This window comes from Petaurus breviceps, unplaced genomic scaffold, assembly GCF_028583685.1.
Source record: "Petaurus breviceps papuanus isolate PSGF00001 unplaced genomic scaffold, PetGlider_PUasm1.0 154, whole genome shotgun sequence".
Taxonomy (NCBI): Eukaryota; Metazoa; Chordata; class Mammalia; order Diprotodontia; family Petauridae; genus Petaurus; species Petaurus breviceps.
This window is the reverse complement of record NW_027185715.1, coordinates 15,323,272-15,344,846: the sequence shown is the minus strand read 5'-3', so window position 1 is coordinate 15,344,846 and position 21,575 is coordinate 15,323,272. Positions and strand designations below refer to the sequence as shown.

General features: G+C 40.3%; 1 protein-coding gene across 2 annotated transcripts; it reads right to left on the bottom strand.

Moving 5' to 3' along the window:
* Positions 1-4,390: 4,390 nt before the first annotated feature.
* Positions 4,391-20,534, bottom strand: SLC35E3 (solute carrier family 35 member E3). 2 transcript variants are annotated; one of them, XM_069081074.1, is made up of 5 exons: positions 19,908-20,533; positions 19,124-19,234; positions 15,945-16,103; positions 12,272-12,354; positions 4,391-7,834 (listed from the first exon to the last, which is right to left on the bottom strand). In XM_069081074.1, the coding sequence occupies exons 1-5, from the start codon at positions 20,307-20,309 to the stop codon at positions 7,648-7,650; spliced, it is 942 nt and encodes a 313-aa protein (XP_068937175.1). In that variant the 5' UTR covers positions 20,310-20,533; the 3' UTR covers positions 4,391-7,647. The 2 variants fall into 2 exon arrangements, with proteins under 2 accessions (XP_068937175.1, XP_068937186.1); XM_069081085.1 differs by lacking the exon at positions 4,391-7,834 and adding an exon at positions 10,950-11,307 and having other exon boundaries at positions 19,908-20,534.
* Between the last annotated feature and the right edge of the window lie 1,041 nt (positions 20,535-21,575).

Here is a 21,575-nt window from a genome sequence, read left to right as displayed (position 1 = left end):
GAAGACTTCCGAGGACCAGCTGGAGCTGCCAGAGGAAGCATGACTGTGGTGTTTATACTTTGTCTGTGGCTCTGTTAAGTTTTCTCTTCCCAGGAACAGAAGCTGTGGAGGACTTGAGGTGGACTAGACATTGTGAGCTCCAATGTGGAGCAGGAACTGCATGGAGAGCTGGACAAGGAACTGGGATGTATGCCTTTGAACTCAGGTGGCAGATGATTAGATTTGGGTGAGAGCTGGGAGCATGGAAGGGGATCCAGGGAAGCTGAAAGCCTGCCCCAAGTCAAAATGAAAATACCTCTCTGTGGGTACTGAGTAGTGACTGAAATTGTAATTTACTAGTGACCTAGGGGTAGATGACTTGTGTATTTACCACTACCCCTTAAGAGGGTACTGAGGGGCGGCCAGGTAGCTCAGCAAGAAAGAGTGCTGGCCCCAGCATTGGGAGACCTGGGATCGGTTCCAGCTTCAGATACTCGGCACCCACACAAAAAATAATTGGCCATGTAACCTTGAGCAAGTTACTTAACCCCGATTGCTTTAAAAAAAAAAAAAGAGGGTACTAAGTAGTGACTGATGACTGAATAGTGACTGATTTGTAACTTAGTGTACCCCATGGGTGGAGGACTTTGACCATTTGTACTCTATGATTGAGTTACTAAGTGATTGATTGACTAAATGATTGTACTTTGTTAAAAACTATGTGACCATTTTGGTGAAAACTATGTGGCCATTTTAGTGATAAATTGTTGTGAATGCTATATTTTGATTTTCTGTGATAAGTTGTAACATTCTGAATGCTATACCTTGATTTTCTGTGCTCTGATTTGTTATTGAATAAATAGAGTGTTCACTATAGTATGTAATCAGAACCTTGAAAGCTGCTTGTGCTTGGCTTTACATTATGGTGTAGTGGGCAGGATTACGAAGTAGAGTGCCTCTATTTGTTCCAGGATCCATGGTCATTTAGATTGAGATTGTAAGGCCAAATATCCTGGAGGGGTGGAATGTAATGGCAAGCAAAGAAGTAGTTCACATCTTGTTTCAGCTATTGAATTAACCCTTTGTTTCAGTTCAAGTTTCTTTTGAGCCTTGTATCAAGTCTGTTAAGAAACAGAACATGTGAACCCCACAACTTGTGAACCCTAGAACTCATGAACTCCTGCAACAGGAAGGGGAAGATCTAACGATCACATAAAAGGAGAATTTCCAGGCTAAAGACAGCAGAACTGAGAAGAGGACTCTTGTGGTGGCAGAGTCAAGAAGGAGAAAACTTGTGGTATCCTGGCACTCTGTCTGCTCTGTCTATGTTGATGTTTGTTTGTTATACTTTGTATAGAAGCCCTGGGATCTTACTAGAAGCCCTGAAAGAGGATTTTCTAGTTGTATGTGTACAGAAGTCCTGGAGGAGGGTTTTGGAGGTCCTGGGACTTTACTGATGATTTGAACTGAACTCTTGGACCTTGTTTGTGGGTCTATGTTGATTTCTATGTTGATGATTTGTGTTGAGTTCTCAGATCATGTTGGTGGGTCTGAGTTGATTTCACAGGCAGATAGTGAATTGATTATGGTGCCAGTAATGTGCATGAATATTATTGTGGCTCTCTTAAGCTTTGTCTTCCCAGAAACAGGAACTGTAAAGGACTTGAGGTGGACTGGACATTGTGAGCTTCAATATGGAATGGAAACTGGATGAAGAACTGGACAAGGAGCTGGACAAGGAACTGGGAGCTGCCTGCCTTTGAACCCAGGTGGCAGTTGGAGCTGGGACCATGGAAGAGGAACCATGGAAGCTGAGAGCCAGCCTCGAGTCAAGCTGAAAGAAGACTTTACTTGGATACTGTGCACTGACTGAGATTATGATTTACTGTGACCTAGGGGTGGAGAACTTTGACTTTTGTACTTTGTGATTGAATTAAGGATTTTGTGATTGACTACATGAATGTACTTTGTTTAAAACTACATTATCACTTTGGTGAAAACCATGTGGCCATTTTAGTGATAAATTGTGACATAGTGAATACTGTATTTTGATTTTCTGTGATAAGTTCTAACATTGTGAATGCTGTACCTTGATTTTCTGTAAATGTTTTGCTCTGATTTGTTATTGAATAAATAGAGAGTTTGCTACACTATGTAATCAGAACCTTGAAAGCTGTTCACAGCAGTAGTCCTCTGGAAAGCTGCTCATGGGTGGCTTCACACTCAGGGCCTAGGGCTGTGGGTTGACTGCTTCTGCCTGGATCCACAACCAGGCAGCTCTCCGATTCTGCTCCTTGTGTCAACTGGTGTGGGAAGGGACTGCTCCATTCCAAGCTCTCCCTGCTCCTGCCTGCAACTTCTTTCACTGGGAAAACAAAGCTTAACAGGGTAACAATATTTACACACATTACCAATGAGGTCATTTAATTCACTTTCAAAGCCTGGATGCTCTGATATCAGCTCTTAAAAGGGACTTAATCTAAGCCTCCTTCTTCAGGCAAGTCTCTGCCCTACAGCTCAATTCACTTTCACAACTGAGAGACTCCTTCAGTAAGTCCCCATTGCTGCTGCTGCTGCCACTAGTTTTCTCAATGCTCATCTTCTTCCTCTGGGTTAATATTCATAGCTCCAGGGGCCCCTTTAACTACTGGCTACCCAGAGTCTCATCTTCTTCTTCTCAAGAGTTCTCAGGTGACGTATTCTTCCAGTGAGTGAGCCCCAATGTGATATCAAGCTTCAAACTTACACACACACTCAGACACACACACCTAATGTGCTACAACTGTGGATAACCGGGGATTCATCTTTCAGATGTTCACAATTTAACCTGAGGCTTAGAGACTGAAGTCCAAAAGAAAAACAGCGGAAAAATACCACTTTACTTGTGCTCACAGCAAGTCACTGAACCCTGTCTGCCTGAATTTCTACCTTTGTAAATTGAGCCAGTGAAGGAAATGGCAAACTACTTCAATATCTTTGCCAAGAAAAACCCAAATGGTGTCATGGAGAGCTGTATAAAACTGAAAAATGACTGTTACTCAGGCCTGGGATGCACCACACCTTCACCTCTGCCTTAGTTTCCCTGACTCTCCCAAAGAACTGGCTGAAAGCCATCTTCTGCAGGAGGCCGCTGGTGCTCTCCCCTTTAGATGCCCAACATTGACCAATGCCTACTTCAGAGAAGAACAATTACAAATCAGATTCATTCATTATGGTTTCGTTTATATTTTCTTGGTAGAAATTAAATGATCCCTAAACTCCCTTCCCCTCCAACACTCTCTAAACCTGTTAGCTCCTGTTATAACAAAAGGAAATGCAAGGATCCATTTTATAGTATGGTTTAGTTAGCACACAGCCTAGTTTTTCTGAGTGCAAAGGGCACACACAACTTCATTTACGTTTATGACCCGGATCATTGAGCTCAAAGCTGGAAAGAACCTCAGAGGACAAGTCCAAATGCTCCATTTTACAGCGAGGAAACCAGAGCACAAGGCCACACAGGCAGCAAGCACCAGGGCCGGGCCTGAGTACCATTTTGGCTCTGCACCAGGCTCCCTCCTAATAAAGATGTACCTTTTTTTTTTTTTTGCCTTTTGGAGGGCAATTGGGGTTAAGTGACTTGCCCAAAGTCACAGGACTACTAATTGTTGTTAAGTGCCTGAGGCAGGATTTGAACTCAGGTCCTCCAGACTCCAGGGCTGGTGTTCCATTCATTTCACCACCTAGCTGCCCCAAAGGTGGACCTTCTTATAGAGAAGGGGTAGAGTTATAAAGATGTTATCTCATTTGATCCTTTTGACAGCCCTATGAAGTGGGTGCTAGTATTGTCTCTATTTTACAGATGAGGAAATTGAGGCAAACCAAGGTTAAGTGACTTGCCCAAGGCTACCCAGCTAGAAAAATGTCTGAGGCTGGGTTTGAACTCAGGTCTTCCTGACTCCAGGTCTATCGTGCCTCAAGCTAGAGGTTCCTTGACAATATCGTTTTAGTATGTTGATTTTTTTTTTCCAGTAGTGTCCAATTCTTTGTGACCCCATCGGGGGCTTTCTTGGCAAAGATACTGGACTGGTTTGCCATTTCTTTCTCCAGCTCATTTGACAGATGAGGAGACTGAAGCAAACAAGAGACTTGCCCAGGGTCATGCAGCAAGTATCTGACTCTGGGTTGAACTCTGGAAGAGGAGTTCAGGGCCAACACTCAATTATCCACTTCGCCCCCTATAACCGGGAGGAATGGTGCTCTTGGTCACACTTTTTTTAATTTTTAATTTTAAAATTTTTAATTTTAAAAATTTTAATCTTTTTTTAATTTTAAACTCAGTTTAAATTTTAAAACTCAGGCCCTCTCATGGCTTCAACTAATTTCCAGCAATCGGACTACAATTAAAAAAGAAAATCACAAAAACAAAATCTTTTCCTTGAAAAATGGAGTTCTCTTTTTATTCAAACAGTTAACATCGTCATTGTTCAAAATAATGCCAGTAATAAAAACTGCCACAACTTTGGGAAGAGACATGAGTGTGACAAGTGCAATGATACATACCTAAGGAAGGCCGTGCTTCCTTTTAAAAAGTGACAAGTCTGCTGACATTAAGGTACCAAACGTTGGCAACTCTTAACCAAAATTTTAACGATGACTAGGAATACACTTTTTGGACAGATGAACATATCCTCTTTCTTCCCTGAAATACTATTTAAATAGGAAGACAAGTATTGCATTCAACTAGACTGGATCTATTTGGACCTAGGCACACCATCCTGAGATAAACACACGCATTTCCTTTTAGCCTTACAGAACCTGTGAGAAGCTTCAGGGGTCTTGAGGATCATTTAATTGCTACAAATTAAAGTAAATGCCTCAAGCTTTACTTACCAAATAGAAACTGTTTATCTTGTGACTAAAGACAGCTCTAGTCACTGTAAGTAACCAAAAGTCTTCAAAATATAGTTCACATTGGTATAAATCTTTCAAGTTTGCAGAGCCTTTTATAAAACCTCACCTGACCCTCACAACCCTGTAAGATGGATGCAATCATCCCCATTTTCCAGGTGAGGGAACTCAGGTTCAGAAAAGTGAAGTGTTTTCCTGTGTCAGACTCAGCTGGTTTTTGAAGCAGGAATTTAAATGCAGATTTTCTTGTCTCCGAGGTTAGAGCTCTGTCCACTGTGTCTTCCAGTACACGGCCTTCCTGCCTTGTCCTCCATCTTGGATTTCAAGTGCCTTTTTCCATCTTCATATCATTTAGATTATCTTCTGTGCAGAAAGTTCTTATAGATTACATCATATGCTTCTAACATTGTTTTTATATTTATATAGTACATCCCCCCCCCCATCACCTCCTGCCATTGCTTTGGCATCAGTCATATTTCCTAACCCTAAAAATACCCCCCCACACACTTTTATTTACGATAAAGAGTTTGTGCCTAGCACAAATCAGTGCATATAGTGTAGAATTTACAGTTCATCATCACTGCTCTGAAAACATGAGCCAGTAGCTTATCTTTATTTTAACATGACATATGTTAAAAATCAAATTTATGCAGAACATAGATCTGTAGAAATCACTTTATGATGCTTAATACAATTAAACAGATCCATAAATTGGGGAGAACCAAAGAATGTTTTAAAAAAAATACAAATACAAAAATAAACACCATAACAGATCTGCAGCTGAAAAGCTATCAAAATAGATTCGAAGAGAGGTCACACAGTTCAAATTGGTCCAACACAGACTATAACTTCAGTTAGCCCTTGGTTCTAAAAAGCTGCTGCTGCTCAAAATATACAAATAATTAAAAAAATTTTCTTTAAATTTTAAAATTAAATTTGAATTTAAAATTTTTTAATTAAAAAAATTTCTAAAATGCATCAGTGCAAAGAACTCCTGGTACACAATTTCCTTCTTCAGAAGTAGATCCAGAATCCAAGTATTGTCTTAGGCACCAAGAGGTTGTTACCTGCCCCGGGTCTACCAGGTGGTATGTGTCAGGAGGTCATCCAACTAGGTATATTCTGCTTCCAAGGCAAGGCCCTCTATCTACGATGCCACACTGCATCTCGCAATAACACTGCTTAACATGCAGAACTTCTATCAAACTGCTTAGTGTCTTAGGGAGAGGCAGGGGAGGGAGAGAATTTGGAACTCACAATTAAAAAAAACTAATATTAAAAATAGTTTTTACATGCAATTGGAAAAAAAGTAAAAAACAAAAACAAACCCCAAACAAATAACAATGCTTAGGGAAATAATTCTTACAGAAGAAAACAAATATCCAGTTCCCTTTATCATGAAAGAGTTATTATCATTAATCTACCTTATACAAGGTGCCCTAAAAGTCTTAGTGCTGTTTTAAGCCTTAATAGCTTAAAACACTCTATATAAGCTCCTACTTCAAGCAGTATAGATTATTAGTTATCCTAAGTACATGGCACAATATTTTTCTCCCTTATTATATAACAATTGTTCTTTCTACTGCTCATTTTTTCTTCCAGAAGACACAATTCTATGCTTAAGATTAAAAAAAAAAAATCACAAATTGCCAATAGAAAAGTACAATGCAAATTATTCTCCAGGTCAAATTACTATCTTTCCAATCTTTCTTCCTCGTTTCTCCCTAGATATTCCTGAGATTTTGAACAGTTTCTGTCTCAACTTGCTACTTCGGATTCTTCTGTCACCTTTGTTAGGCTGGACATGGTAGGCACTGATCTTTGATACCAAAGGGAGATGGGGGCATCCTTAGAGCCTGGGCAATCCCTATTACATCAAGAGCTACAGCTCTGAAATGCTTGGAATTTCGTTTGCCACGGGGGATGGGAAAACGCTACCAACTCTGCCTGGCAGCATTACAACCATCACCCTTGCTATAGTTATTTCCATTATACACTTGGTTCATTTCTGTTTAGAGCCCGGGTGGCCCTTTTCCATGAGTCTAAAAAGTATGTTTTTTTTCATTGGACCAAGTATACAATTAAAAAGGTTCAGAGCAAGACTCAATATAAGAAAGCTTCAATTTCTTAACAACCTACCTCCCTCTACATGAACTTTTTCCCCAAAACATAATTAATTTGGAACTGAAATTCGTCTTCGTCATCTTATTGATTCCAATCTCAATTTGACATCTCCAAATGAAACAATCCTGAAGTTAAAACAAATCCAGGAGCAGAATTTCAAATCCTAAGATTTTGCCCAGAGTAAAAATAGATATGTCACTCGATGAGAAATTACCAGTGATAAGATAGATGCTATATTAAATGAAAACTTACATTCTGGAAAACAGTCCTGTGCCATCAATGTTTCTTAGTGCATGAATACAAAAAAACAAAAATAAACCATAGTTGTGATATGGTACTGGCAAAAACTCCTTTAGTGTTACTATGTCAACTTTAATTTTGATGTACTTAATTGGAGGAAGCCATCCTCTTCTATGGTCAAAAAGATGACCTCTAAAATTCAATATGAGTCACCTTTGCTTTGAGAAAACGATTATTTAAAAATTCAAAATCAGTTTTAACATGTAAAAATATGCTTTATTTTTATATCCTGTAGTAGAATTTATTGTGTTGGATTTTGAAATTAATTTTTTGCTTATTGTAAAAAAATCAGTGCACATTTGGCAACACTTTTAAACTGCCTGAGGCAATCATATCATCTCTGTGAAAACTCCCTTAAGGACGCTGTACCAATTTGCTCCTGCTGCCTTCCTGCTCACTAAGTTTAAAATGAGTATAGGCTAGAATGCCAAACAATGTGCATAGAATGCCTAGTCCCTGATTAATTGACAGTGGATCCTTAAATAAAACATATCCTCCAAATAAGGTAATACAGAATTTGAAGTGTCCAAACATGTTATACCTGTAGTTTTGGTTAAGGATGACATGAACATTTCTGACACACTTAAATGAATCCATTTATTAAAAAAAAAAAAAAAGCACTCAAATTGCTATTATACCAATTACTGAAATTTACACAGACTATCATTTTCAAATGTTTATGGAACCATGGGGACTCCTGAGTGAAATTGTCACCAATCTATATTAGGTTAAAGGTGAATTCTCTTTCATGATTTAACAAGTCATTTATTCACCCAATAAGCATTATTAATTAAGCACCATCAGTCAGGCACTGGAGATACAAAGACAAAAGCAGTGCCTTCCAGGTGTCTTTCTATCTTGGGCAAAATCATATCCCTGAGAAGTAATTACAAAGTATACTAACTGGAGACAATTTTGGGGGGGTGGGGGAGTGAGGTTAGGGGAGAAGAGAGGGTATGCACTAGCAAGTGAAGAAATCCAGGCAGCCTTTTTATCAGAGTGGTGTCTGATCTGAGATTTAAAGGAAATTAGAGATTCTAAGAAGTGAAAGTGAGGGAATGAATTCCAGACACAGGGAAGTTTCTGCAAAGGCATGGAGATTCAGATGGAATGTCCTGAATGGGGAATAGCAAGTAAAGCAGGTTGGTTAGACATATTCCAGGGGGTCTGTGAACTTGGTTGGGGAAAAAAATTATATACTTCAACATAATTAGTTTACTTTGTAACCCTATATATATATTTTTTAAAAACATTCTAAGAAAGGGTCCGTAAGTTTAACCATACTGCCAAAGGAGTCCCATGACATAAAAAGTTTAAGGATTAGGGGCGTCCAGGTAGCACAGCGAGTAAGAGCACCGGCTCCAGTGTTGAGAAGACCTGGAGATCGAATCCCGGGCTCAGACACTTAGCACCCACCTAGAAACACCTGGCCGTGTAACCTTGAGCAAGTTACTTAACCCCGATTGCTCAGGGGCGGCCAGGTGGCTCAGTGAGTAAGAGCACTGGCCCCAGTGTCGGGATGACCTGGATCAAATCCGGGCTCATATACTCAGCACCACACCCAGAAATAACTGGCCGTGTAACCTTGAGCAAGTCACTTAACCCCAATTGCTTTAAAAAAAAAAAGTTTAAGGATTTCCAGGCTATCAAAGAAATAGGAAAAGGACCTATACATATAAGAATATTTATAGCAGCCCTTTTTGTGGTGCCAAGGAACTAGAAACCAAAGGGGTGCCCATAAATTGGGGTATGACTATTATGGTGTCTGAACATAATGAAATATTATTGTGCTGTAACAAATCATGAAAGTGAGAGTTTCAGGGAATCCTGGAAAGACTTGTAAGAACTGATGCAGAGTGACGTGACTAGAACCAGGAGAACAAGTTATTCAATAACATCATAAAGAAAAATGACTTTGAAAGAATTAAGAATTCTGACCAATGCAATGAGCAACCATGACTCCAGAAAACCCATGAAAAAACATACTACCTACTTCTTGACATAGGATGCAGACTGAGACATTTTTCTGGACATGGCTAATCCAGGAATTAGTTTTGCTTGAATATACATATTGGTCATAAGGATTTTTTTCTTTCTCTCCCCCAATATGTGAGGAGATAGAAAGGTCAGAATATAAAGTTCTGTTATTTGAAGAAAGATAAAATGGAAAAAACAAACCACGTCTGAGACAGAACATGGAATGTATGAAGGAGAGTAATGGTACTAAGCCTTGGAAAGTAGGCTGGGGTCAGACTCTAAAGGGCATCAAAAGCCAAACAGAGGAGTTCAAAGTATTTTATCCTTAAGGCAAGAGGGAACCAATGGAGTGTCCTAAGCAAAGAAGTGACATGGTTAGAGTTGTGCTTCAGGCAACTGTGCGGGGGATGGATTGGAGAGGAGGGAATGGAAGCAGCAAGATAAAGCAGGAGACTATTGCACAAGGGCACATAAGAGGCTCTGGACAAGGGCAGTGGCCATGAGAGGAGAGAGAAGGGCATGCATGTGAGCGATATTTCAGAAACTGAATCAACTGACAACTGACTGGGTATGAAGGTTGAGTAAGAGTGAGGAGCTGAGGATGTCTCTTAGGTGACCAACGTGGATAAGTGAAAAAATAGTGCTGTCCTTGACAGCAGAGAGGTAGACAGGAGGGAAAAGATGAGCTCTGTCTTGGATATGTTGAACTTGCTTCCTCCTAAAGTGGATGTGAGCCATACAGACAGACGTATTTACTGCTCTCTCTCTGCTGGATGGAAAGAGCACCAGGCCTGGAGTCAGGAAGACTTGAATGTGAATTCTACCTTGGACATTTAGTAGGGGTGTGACCCTGAGCAAGTCACAAAACCTCTCAATGTTTTTCTGGAGTGGGGAAGGCAAGGCAATTGGGGTTAATTAAGCAACTTGCCCAACGTCACACAGCTAAGTATCAAATGTCTGAGGCTGGATTTGAACTCAGGTCCTCCTGACTCCAGGACCTGTGCTCTATTCACTGCACCACCTAGCCGCCCCTCAGCCTATTTCTTTAATTGCTAAACGGAAGTAATAATAGTACCTATTTCCCAGATCTGGGAGAATCAAATGATATAATCATGCAGAGGGCTTTGAGATCTTCAAAGGGCAATATAACTGTTAGCTATTATTGTCAGTATTGACTCTTCAACAAATTCAATTCAAGAAACATTTATTAAGCAACTTCTTCTATGCAAAGGACTAAGCTAAATGCTGACACATAAAAGGTAAGATACTGTCCCAACCTTATTTTAACTCTTCAGGATTCACTCTTATATAATTTGCATGAGAATATATGTGTATGAGTACATATATTTATGCACATGTATATAGATATCTATGTATATGTAGATATGTCTAATTTAATTGTAGCCTTCAGCCTTCTTTCGGGGGGGAGAAGAAAAAAATAAAGTAAAAAGTGCACAGCACGGGGATGGCTAGATGGTGCAGTGAATAGAGCACCGGCCCTGGAGTCAGGAGGACCTGAGTTCAAATCCAGCCCCAGACACTTAACACTTACTAGCTGTGTGACCTTGGGCAAGTCGCTCTATCCCAACTGCCCTTCCAAAAAAAGCAAAAAAAAAAAAAAGGGCTCAGCAGAGAACAAAAGAAAACCAAAAAGAAAAAAAAGAAATGCTGGGCAGCTTTGAAAACAATGTGTAGTATTTATTATATAGATTTTCTTGAAATGGAAATTCATTGCTTTATATTGAATCCTCTCTTGTGGTCTGCTGTGTACATGGCAATTTTTTTTTCTTTTCTCATTTTGTATTTAAATGTAAAATTTTAAAATGACCAAAAAAAGGAAAAAAATATAAAACAACTTTGATTACACAAAATTGAAAAACTTCGGCATTAACAAATAATCTTATATAAGATAAGAAAAAAAATTTATGAGAAAAACTTTTAACAACAAATTACCAAACTCCTTCCCCAACCCAGGGAAAGGTCAGTAGCGTGGCTTAAGTTGACACTGTAAACCATTGAGACATTAGGCAGTTTCTTCTAGGATAGTGTAAGGTGTCGTAAAGGAGATGAACAGAACAAGATGGAAAACCTGGGTAGCAACATCCCAGGACTTCATTATTTGGTTTGAAGTGAAAATAGTCTCACTCATATAAAAACACAAGCACAAAAACTCATTCTAAAGTGAATGGTTAGAGGCGAAGGAAGGAGTGGCTACTTGCTTGGACCAACCACACCTCACTCTTTTACTATGGAGAATTCAGAATTATGTTTAAATCTGTTATTGCACTACATACTGGAAAAAAAATGGTCAGACTGATTGAACTAGTTTGAAAAATATGAAATGCCTACCAAGTAGCATTATTTTTGTTATCATTCACAATATAATCGACACAGCCCATTTTTCTGGGCAGACTTTAAAAAAATATTTTAAAAAATACCTGAATGCATACTGGTTCTTTTCAATGAAAACATAAAAACATCCACAGATGTGTAGAAAACCTCTTTGAAGCAGCTATGTCATGGACTAGATGATGAAGAGCTGGACTAGAACTCAGGAAGACCAGAGTTCAGTTGTCTCAAGTAAGGTCAAGACACTTAATTTCTATCTGCCTCAGTTTCCTCATCTGTAAAATGGGGATCATAATAGCCCCAACCTCCTAAGGTTGTTGTGAGGCTCAAATGCCTTAAAAGGACTGTAACAGATGCTGGTTATTATGATAATAACACTTTATTATGTATTTTATACTTATAATTACAACAATATGTATTACAATGATGATGAATCAGGAATCCCACCACCAACTTTCTATGTGACTTTATACCATTTACCTTTTAATGCTTCAGTTCCTCCACCTGTAAAGAGAGGGTAATATTCTACTCTCCCCACTTTACAAGATTCTAACGAGGAGCAAATAAGATAATACACATGAAACGTGCTTTGAAAATCCTAACATGCCACAGAAACTTTAAAAATTGTTACTATCATCATTGAAAAGGATACGTGACTGGTGAAGTATTTCCAATGATCCAGTATATGGATAAATTTACCATAAAGGCTATTATACCAGACAGCAGCACCATAAACTAGGGGGAAAAAAAGAGAATGTCATTAAAATAGTACAATCATAATGCTATCACAAACATGCTTGAGTCATCTTTTTGATTACTTTCAAATATAACTCCAAGACAAAAAAGAAATTGAAGTTGGTCAGGACAGAATTGAGTGATCACTAAAAAGAATGGACAATGTCTATTATAATACACTCCAATACTCTTCAAGATCTGTGATTTCTCTCCTGGGTTCTCCCTCCAACAGCCAAGATCACATCCCCAACACACCTTAGGAAACATTTTAAAAAGATGCTGTGGCCAACTTTCTGGTAAGGATTCCCACTTGCCTGCCCTGGACTTAGCTAGGCAATGCTTGGACAACACACTCATAGCCAATTTACTGAGCCTATGGTCAAAGCCTTTCCAGCTTTGAAGGACCAGGAAGAATGTTCAGCTCTACTGGTACAGCATCTGAGAATCCAAGATCCCCCACCATGCCTTCATGAAGTAAGAGAGTGGAAATTTTTCTGTAAAATATTTGCGGAAAATATTATTATATATGGAAATCCAACTCTGCTTACAAAGCCAAAGCAAAATGTTAAAATTAAATGAAAATCCTAATCACAGGATCTAATTTTTCTCTTTAAATGAAATCAACAAATATATTTATTGCGTACCAATCAAACCATGCAAGGTGTTATGGGGAACAAAAATAATATGACATAGTTCCTACCCTCAAGAAAGTTACAATCTGGGGGCAGCTAGGTGGCGCAGTGAATAAAGCACAGGCCCTGGAGTCAAGAGGACCTGAGTTCAAATCCGGCCTCAGACACTTAACACAAAACTAGCCGTGTGACCTTGGGCAAGTCACTTAACCCCAATTGCTCTCCAAAAAAGGCAAAAAAAAAAAAGTTACAATCTAATTGGAAAGACATAAAACTTAAAAACCAAAATGAGATTTAAATAACAGTTAAAGAAAATGACAATCTAGTTGGAAAGACATAAAACTTAAAAACCGAAATGAAATTTAAATAACAGTTAAAGAAAATGACAAGAGGGTTGTCACACAGTAGCACACAGTAGCTAAGTGAACTATAATTAAATGCTCTAGGAGTTCAGAGTGGGGAGAGCTCACTTGAGGCTTAGGCAGGTAGGGGAAGCTTTTTGGAAGAGGTGGGCTTTGACCTGTATTTTATCTCAATAATGGATAAAATTTGGATCAGCAGAGAGAAGGGAAAGGGCATTCCAGGCAGGGGTGTCTGTATGAGCAAAAGCACAAAGATGAGAAAGTACAAAGGGCATTGGGAAGATAGTGGAAAATGGGCAGAAGTGGAAGCTCCCTAGAGGGAACCAGAGGAGAAATAGCTTGGAAGGTAAATTAACCAGGCTCCCCCCACCAAAAAAAAAAAAAAAATTCAGTCCAATTTCCTGTCACACAGGTTTGGTATAATTATTTCAGATTTTGAGATTAGTCAGTAAAATAGCATTTATTACACATTTACTCAGTGCTAGACATCCTGTCTGGCAGAAGCCTGAAGCCGCCATCTTGATTCACTGGACTTGGGACGAAACAAACAGCTACACCACCACAACTGCTAGAACAAGTCCCCCTTTCCCATTGGTGAACTCCTTCTGGAACTTCCCTTTTTAGTAAAGGCCTACACTAGGCATCCTCTGTGCCCTGTATTTTCCCTTCCCCCACCAAACCCCCCTGCTTTTCCGCTCCCTTTTATGCATTGTGTTCCCTTGCCACAAAGGCAAGGATGATCTTTCTTTTTGTCTGTGTTTCTATTCCCAGTACTTAGCACAGTGCCTGGGACATAGTATTTAACAAAAGCTTGTTGACTTTAACAGGGTCTGTCATTTTTATTATATCCTAAATAGTTTCTTATTTTGCCTACTTCTGGTTCCAATTATTCCATTTATGTAAGTGACATCTCATTCATGTAGCATCATTGGGGAAATCATGAAATTTCTAGATCACTAAAGTTTACCCCATCCTTAACCATTTTTTAAATATAGAAAGCTTCTTGAAATACACTCTAATCATATTAAAGAGAATATACTGAAAATATTTTTTTTCAGTTCAAAATGGTTTTGGTTTTTTTTTATTAATACCATGTTTCCCTGATAATAAGACACTGTCTTGTTATTTTTTTGGACAGAAAAACATCAGAGGGCTTATTTTCAGGGGAGGGCTTATTTTAATGAACATTGACAGCAATTTTAATAAACAGGTAAATGTGAACAAAAAAATGTACCTTTATTCAATAATGAATTCAATAAAGAACAGGATGACACGCTCACTGCTGCAGCTCTGATTGGATGCAGCTCGGAGCGCGGCGTGCGTTTCACGGGGGGGGGGGGACGGTGCATACAGAGGGTACTGTAATGTAGTGTAGCGCAGGGGATCACCTTCACTACAGTAGCAATCTCAATAGGGCTTATTTTGGGGGGAGGGCTTATTTTCGGGATAGGTCTTATTATCAGGGAAACACGGTAAGTTAATTTATTTATTTTTAGTTTTCAACATTCACTTTCATAAATTTTAAATTTTCCCCCCCTCCCTCCCCAAGACAGCTGAATATAATTTCTTTCTTTTCTTTTTTTTAAGCAATTGGGGTTAGGTAACTTGCTCAAGGTTACACCTTGTTAAGGCCAGTTATTTCTGGGTGTGGTACCAAGTATCTGAGCCTGGATTTGATCCCCAGGTCATCCCAACTCTGGGGCCAGTGGTCTTACTCGCTCAGCCACCTAGCTACCCCTAAGCAATTAGGGTTAAGTAACTTGCTCAAGGTTACACGGCCAGGTGTTTCTGGGTGGGTGCTAAGTGTCTGGCTGAATATAACTTCTTAATGATTCAAGGCCATCATGGTGAACATCAATGATTTTTTTAAGCCATAATGAAAGAGCTACACTCTATTATGAAAGGATACCTTTTGGGGCTATTGAAGGGCATGCCTAAAATAACATATAGGACTTTATAGTACTTTAAAGTTTGCAAAGCACTGTACATGTTATCTCATTTGGAGCCTTTCATAATCCTGGGAGGTAGGTGCCATTATTAGCCCCATTTTACAGATGAGAAAAATGAGGGAAAGAGCAATGAAGTCACTCGACTGTGCCAAGGGTCACTCAACTGTGCCAAGGGTCACTTGACTATTGGGTGTCTGAGATGACACCTGAACTTGGGTCTTCCTGACTTCAAACCCAGCACTCTATTCACTTCACCACTGAGCTGCATCTACGGTAATGGCCCCAAATCTACCCTTCCCCTATGACTCGCTGCTTTAACTCCTCTGGACACTGGGAAATCTAGCACTACTGTACCATTCGAACCATCAATTGGTTCTAAATGAGGCCTTGAGGGCTTCTGCCATGAAGACTGGGTGCACAACCTCTGTGATAACCACTCTGTTTACTCAGAGATCTCATCTATATACTTTTACTTGTAGTCTATTTCAGGAGCTTAAGGCTTTCAAAAATGATCAAGAAAAGCAGGGCTAAACCTCAGTTTCTAATGAAAGATGTATCCTTGGTAAGAAAATGGACATTCTGTAAAATGTTCCTAACTTGTTATTTTAGTTGTGAATATGAATACTACTCAAAAATAAACAACTTACCAGGGCAGAAAATGACCAGGGTCCCAGGATTCCTCCTTTCCCAAATACAGGTTCAAAGAAGGGCACGACCATTAGTAACATGGCAGAGGACATCGGTGCTTGGTAGTATAGCAATTGCATAGAGTTCACCTGCAGCTCGTGCTGTTTGGCTCCTACCCACTAAAAATGAACAGATAAAAGGAATTTAACACGGAAATAAGACATTTCTCATTACTCAACATTGCAAAATGGGCACAATGATGGAAGCTGGCTACCATTTTACCTACATATCCCATCATGCCTTGTGACCTTATAAATCGATGAAGAAACACAAAATAAATAAAAGCACATAAGTTCTTTGGAGGAAGGAACCGAAGACTTATCTAACTGATGGTTTTTAGTTGGTAAGGATTAAAAATACTTTAAAAAAATATGCTTCTGATTCAAAAGTTGGGTCAATCCCTCATCTACCAAAGGAAAAAGAAGGGACAATTTCAGGACCAATGATCACTGGAGTTCATGGAAAGAGACACTGAGAAGATGGTAGAGCCAGGACTCTCTTCATTCCTTTCTAAAAATGGCATGGGACAGGAGTCAAAAGACAAATTCATTTCTCCCACGTCTCCCAGTAGAGGCAACGATGGACTTCTCAATGCCTTGATTAGTTGTAGGAAATCAGTATATGATGGAAACAATTTCTTTTCCTAGGGACTGCCAGTGCCCCTGTCGCTTCAGTATGTAACCTCCGAACATCAGATGATGATAAATTAGACATTCAAGGTTACATGGCCAGTAAGTATCTGAGGCAGGATTTAAAACTAAAGTCTTCCTGACTCCAAATCTGGAGCCCCATCTGACAGCCACCTTGCTGCCTTATACACAAAGATTATTCTGCTAGGCAGGCCCGGCCCAAGTTTGTGCATCACTGGTACTGATTCTAGAGAAGCTGGTCACCTTCATGCCACCATGAAGCATCAGAGAGAAACTGAGTGGAGGAAAAAAAAAAGATGGCTATAATTATTTAAATAAATGGTCACCTACAGGCCATCTAACTCTAATGTTTAATGACTCTAAAACAAGATCTGACAAATGCTGGGAGTTTCCCAGTTGTTTTTTTATGAAGTATATCCCTATTAGAGGAATTTTTATCTACAGAAATACACAATAGGAGAAATAGAAAGGTAGGAAACAAATCTGAAATAGGATCTCAAAAGACGTTAACTAATGAACAGTACAGTATTAAGAATTAATTCCCCAGCTGTTTGCCTATTACTACACAGAAGTGTGTCATAATCAATCTCCTTCTCCTTCCCCCAGCCTCTGTACCAACGTCTGTAGCTTGCTGGTCAGGTGGGCTGCCTCTCACTGCCACTCAACACTGATACCCAGATCTCCCATTCTACCCTCCTTTCATTGTTATCAACTGGACAAGTGGGAACACATCTCAGAAATCAGTGGGATGAAAGAGGACTGTATGATCTGATTTACAGTAAACTTTGCAGGATCACAACTATTCTGTAAAGAAAATGACTTCACTGTGAGGCATTAACTTTTCCCCAGTAAATTGCCCAAGGATTAGCCTTTTCTCAATGACATTTCAAATATCCTAATCAGTGTTTTGGCTCCTGGGTCCTCGATAAGCAGGATTCCCTACACAGACTACCTTTTATAGAATTTAATTGTGACCCATGGCAGGTCTTAGTTACACGAGCAGAAGGATCATTATGAGAATGACTTGGAAGAGAATTCTTGGAAGCAGGGCTGCATTTTCTATGGGAGTACAATGAATACAATAATAAATTTCAATGTAGCAGACGTTAACAAACATTTAATTTTTTTAAAAAAAGATAGGAGAATTAAATTCCTAATTTATTTCACTTCATGAAAAGAACACAATGTCTTGGCACCACTCAAGTATCTCCCAAATATTATCATTTTTATAAATGACAAAATTAAGCATCTCTGAACATTCTCTTTAGTAACTAATAGCAGAATAGAATTGATGTGTAAAGAACATGGGAGTCAATTAGCCAAAGTATGTAGATTAATACAAAGAAGTCTGAATTGTACTGTCCACTCTGCTCATCCCCTATTTTTAAAATGCACTGGACCTTTGGTGACATGGGTATTACAATGCCTCAGAAACTATGAGCACCAAAAAATGCATTATTTCAGGTCGATACCAATGAAGTCTTAACCATACAAAATGATAGGCTGAGGCCTGGACAGATGATTTCACTGATTAAAAAAAACAACTCACTGTATCATGCTGGTCTATAACTTCTCTGCCATGAAATTTTAGAGTTACCTAGAGCACTAAGAAGTTAAATGACTCAACCAAAGTCACAGCAAAAACTGTCAGAGAAGGGACTTGAGCCCCAGTGAGGAAGGATCACTATTTACTACTACATGTTTCCTGCTTCTCACAAAATTGATGCCTTCATTTTAAATGTGTAGGTCTAGGGACAGTTAGGTGGCACAGTGAATAGAGCACTTGGCCCTGGAGTCAGGAGAATCTGAGTTCAAATTCCCCTTAAACACTTAACACTTACTAGTTATGTGACCTTGGGTAAGTCAACCCCAATTGCCCTGCCTTCTCCCCTCCAAAAAAGACCCCCCCAAAAAATAAATTTGTAGGTCTTTGTCAGAAGGAAGGCTCGAAACATTAATTTAAATGTTACAGATTTTGAATCTGATCCCTTAGGCTGACATACTCAGAAATTCCACTGACAGAGTTTTTAGCACAGAGACTTCTATTTCACAGGACACTCCCTTGCCCAAAATATATCAAGTGACAATATTTACTGAGTGCTTGCCATTACTATGCAATATGCCATGCAGATAAAAAGTTAATTTTTTACTGACAGAGTTTTTATTAACATGTTACCTAGATTATGAGATGAAGTTAATCTATAGGTTGTAACATCAACATGATTTGAGAAACTAATTTTAAATTTCTTTATACTTCATGATACATACAAAGGCATGCTCCATCATAATGTGAATTGAACCAGTACTTCCAGCTATAGAACCTAACCAGATATGTTTTTCTGCCTCTTTTCTGTTTTTCACTTTGCATCCAACAACATTTAAAATTAGATTTTCTTTCCAATAGTCTAATCTGTATGTTATCCTTGGCTTATAGTTTCAAAAATTAGAGTCTGCTAAAAGGGCACAAAAGAAATAATAAAATTACCAACCACTTGATAAAGGGATGTAACTACCACCCCAAGAGCAGCAAACACCATTCCGAGAAAATTAAACTTCACATCGTAGTAAGAATTTAGAACGACACCTAAAGTTATGGGTATCTGCAAAGAAAAAGATGTAAATATTAATTAAACAAAATCAGAGATTCAAATTTCATTTTTAACAGTCTTATGAGATTTTAAATGGATGTATATTAATGCTCATACACAGGAAATTATGTACCTCTTTAAATAATTCAGTTCTTAAAAATGGTCTTATTGACCATCCCACTTTTTCAGATTAAAATATACTACTCACATTTTTTTCAACATAAGTTAGAAAGACAGGGCATTACTGAAAACACTTTTTTTAAACAATGGTCAAAGGGAGAGTGACCGCTATTAAGGTGTACGCAGACAATTCTGTAAATTCTCAAAAGTCCAAGATGAATAGTCCCCTTGGATTCCAAGGTCCAGGGACCTTAATGGTCTGTCACGATGCAAACAGGATGCTACGGGGTCCTACACAACATAATTACACACCCTGATTCTTGTAGGGGATGTTTCTTTGTTACTGAAAAGCCCTGGGAAGCCCTAAGCGGGCTCTTCCCCCAAATAACCAATGAGCAGCTGAAACCCCTGGCCCTGAGTCACGGGTCCTGCAAAGGGAAGACACAAACTGATACAATGTAGCAACGTTCATTTCTCAGTTCCCGAGGAAGTCAATTTCAAGGGCGCCGCCAAGGGAAGCGCGGCTGGGAGAGTCCCTCCGGCAGCCGGAGCTGGAGCTACTCACCAGGGTGAACTGTATTTTGGCGGAGAAGGTTTTCTTGTAGAACAGGGTCTGGATGGCTATGATCACAGGGGTGGTCATGGCCTTGGCCAACTGATAGGTGCCTATCGTGTTGTTTTGGAGCGAGAGGTTGGTGAAAACCACAAAGCCACAGAAGCTGAGGGCCAGGAACAGCAGCTTGGAGGGCTGCAGACTTTTAGGGGCAAAGATGTTCAGTTTCTGACAGATGTACAAGCCCAACCCAGTCACCACGAAGTGCACCAGGGTCAGACTCATGTTGGGGAAGCCGTAGTGCACATAGATCCATTTGTTAAGGAACACAATGCAGATGGAGACCAGCAGGTTGAGCAGGAGCCCGGCAGCTATGCGCCCATTCTCCTGGACTGTGTGGACTAGAGATGCCATGATTCCCGGGCTTGGCAGAGACCGGCCCAAGGGCAGCAGCTACAGTGGCCGGAGACCCCCGCCCGCTCTCCTGCTGCAGCCGCCGTCCTCACCATCCACAACTCCGGGTGCTACCTGGGGGAAGCGAGCCCCGGCAGTGGCTCCGGCAGAGCCCCGCCGCGCACTGGGACGCCCCGGGCACGCTCGCCCCGCGGCCCGCCCTCTGCCACGTTCCAGCTCCTGTCCCCACGTGACTGGGGCGCCGTCGCTTCCGCTGGCGGAGGGGCGCGCCGCTGCCTGTGCCGGGACGGAAGCCGCCGTGGCGTGGCCCCGCGTCCCGGGAGGGCCCGCGGCCCCCTGCTCCTGCCCCGGAACCCGGCCCCCGGGCGCTGGCGGCTCTCCCGATTTCTCTGCGGACGTTCTTCTTTCCCCTCCCCCCAGTGAATTGCATTTCATTTTCTCCAATGAACGTAAATGGAGTTTCCAGCCCTTATTTTTATAAGATCCTGAATTCCCGATTTTCCTTCCTCCGCCTTCTCCCCCGAGCAGGCCGATATGGGTCATACGTGCATCAGTCCTGTTGTGGAAGCTCTCCATCAGGAGTCTTCCGAGCTGTCTTTGAACATCGTATGGCACGGTGGAGGTTCTTAACCGATGCTCTGATAACCGAGTTTCCGTGTACTCGGGTTCCTTGAGTTGTCGTTATTAATCAAAACCATTCTTCAGAGATGGGGCCCATAGGCTTTACCAGCCTGCCGCAGAGGGCCGGGACACAAAAAAGTCAAGATGAAACAAGCACCTTTTAGGCTTCTACCGTGTGCCCAGGGATGCGCTGCCATACTTTTGTTTCAGCCTTCAAAGGTCAATCCATTAACTGAACGAGCATTTATTAAGCGCTTACTAGCGCTTACCCTCTGGTGCCGGGTGCCGGGATATAGACACAGAATCAAAGCGGTCCCTCTCAGGGCACTGATATTCTTTTTATTTAATTTTTATTCTGATATTTTATCTCAAATAAAAAAAGTCAAAATTCTTACACCAATCTTCAAAAGAAAACCATGCAGAACAATTAAAAATGTTTACAGTCTTTAACAGAACAGACTAAGGCACTGATATTCTAAGGCGGTAAAGGGCAACATGCGCATAAATGAGTGCTTACGGAACAGACACGAGTTAACCTGGGCAGGAAGAAAGGCACTAGCTGTGGGGGATCAGGAAGGGCTGCAAGCACCAGCTGCTGTTGGGCCATCTTGAACAAAACCAGGCATTCCAAGGCAGAATCTGCCT

Coding starts and splice junctions, on each gene's coding strand:
- SLC35E3 (XM_069081074.1), bottom strand. CDS start 20,309: ATGGCATCTCTAGTCCACACAGTCCAGGAGAATGGGCGCATAGCTGCC. Junction 19,235..19,907: donor CCAAAATACAGTTCACCCTG/GTGAGTAGCTCC, acceptor TTTTCTTTGCAG/ATACCCATAACTTTAGGTGT. Junction 12,355..15,944: donor CCTGGTCATTTTCTGCCCTG/GTAAGTTGTTTA, acceptor TTTTCCCCCTAG/TTTATGGTGCTGCTGTCTGG.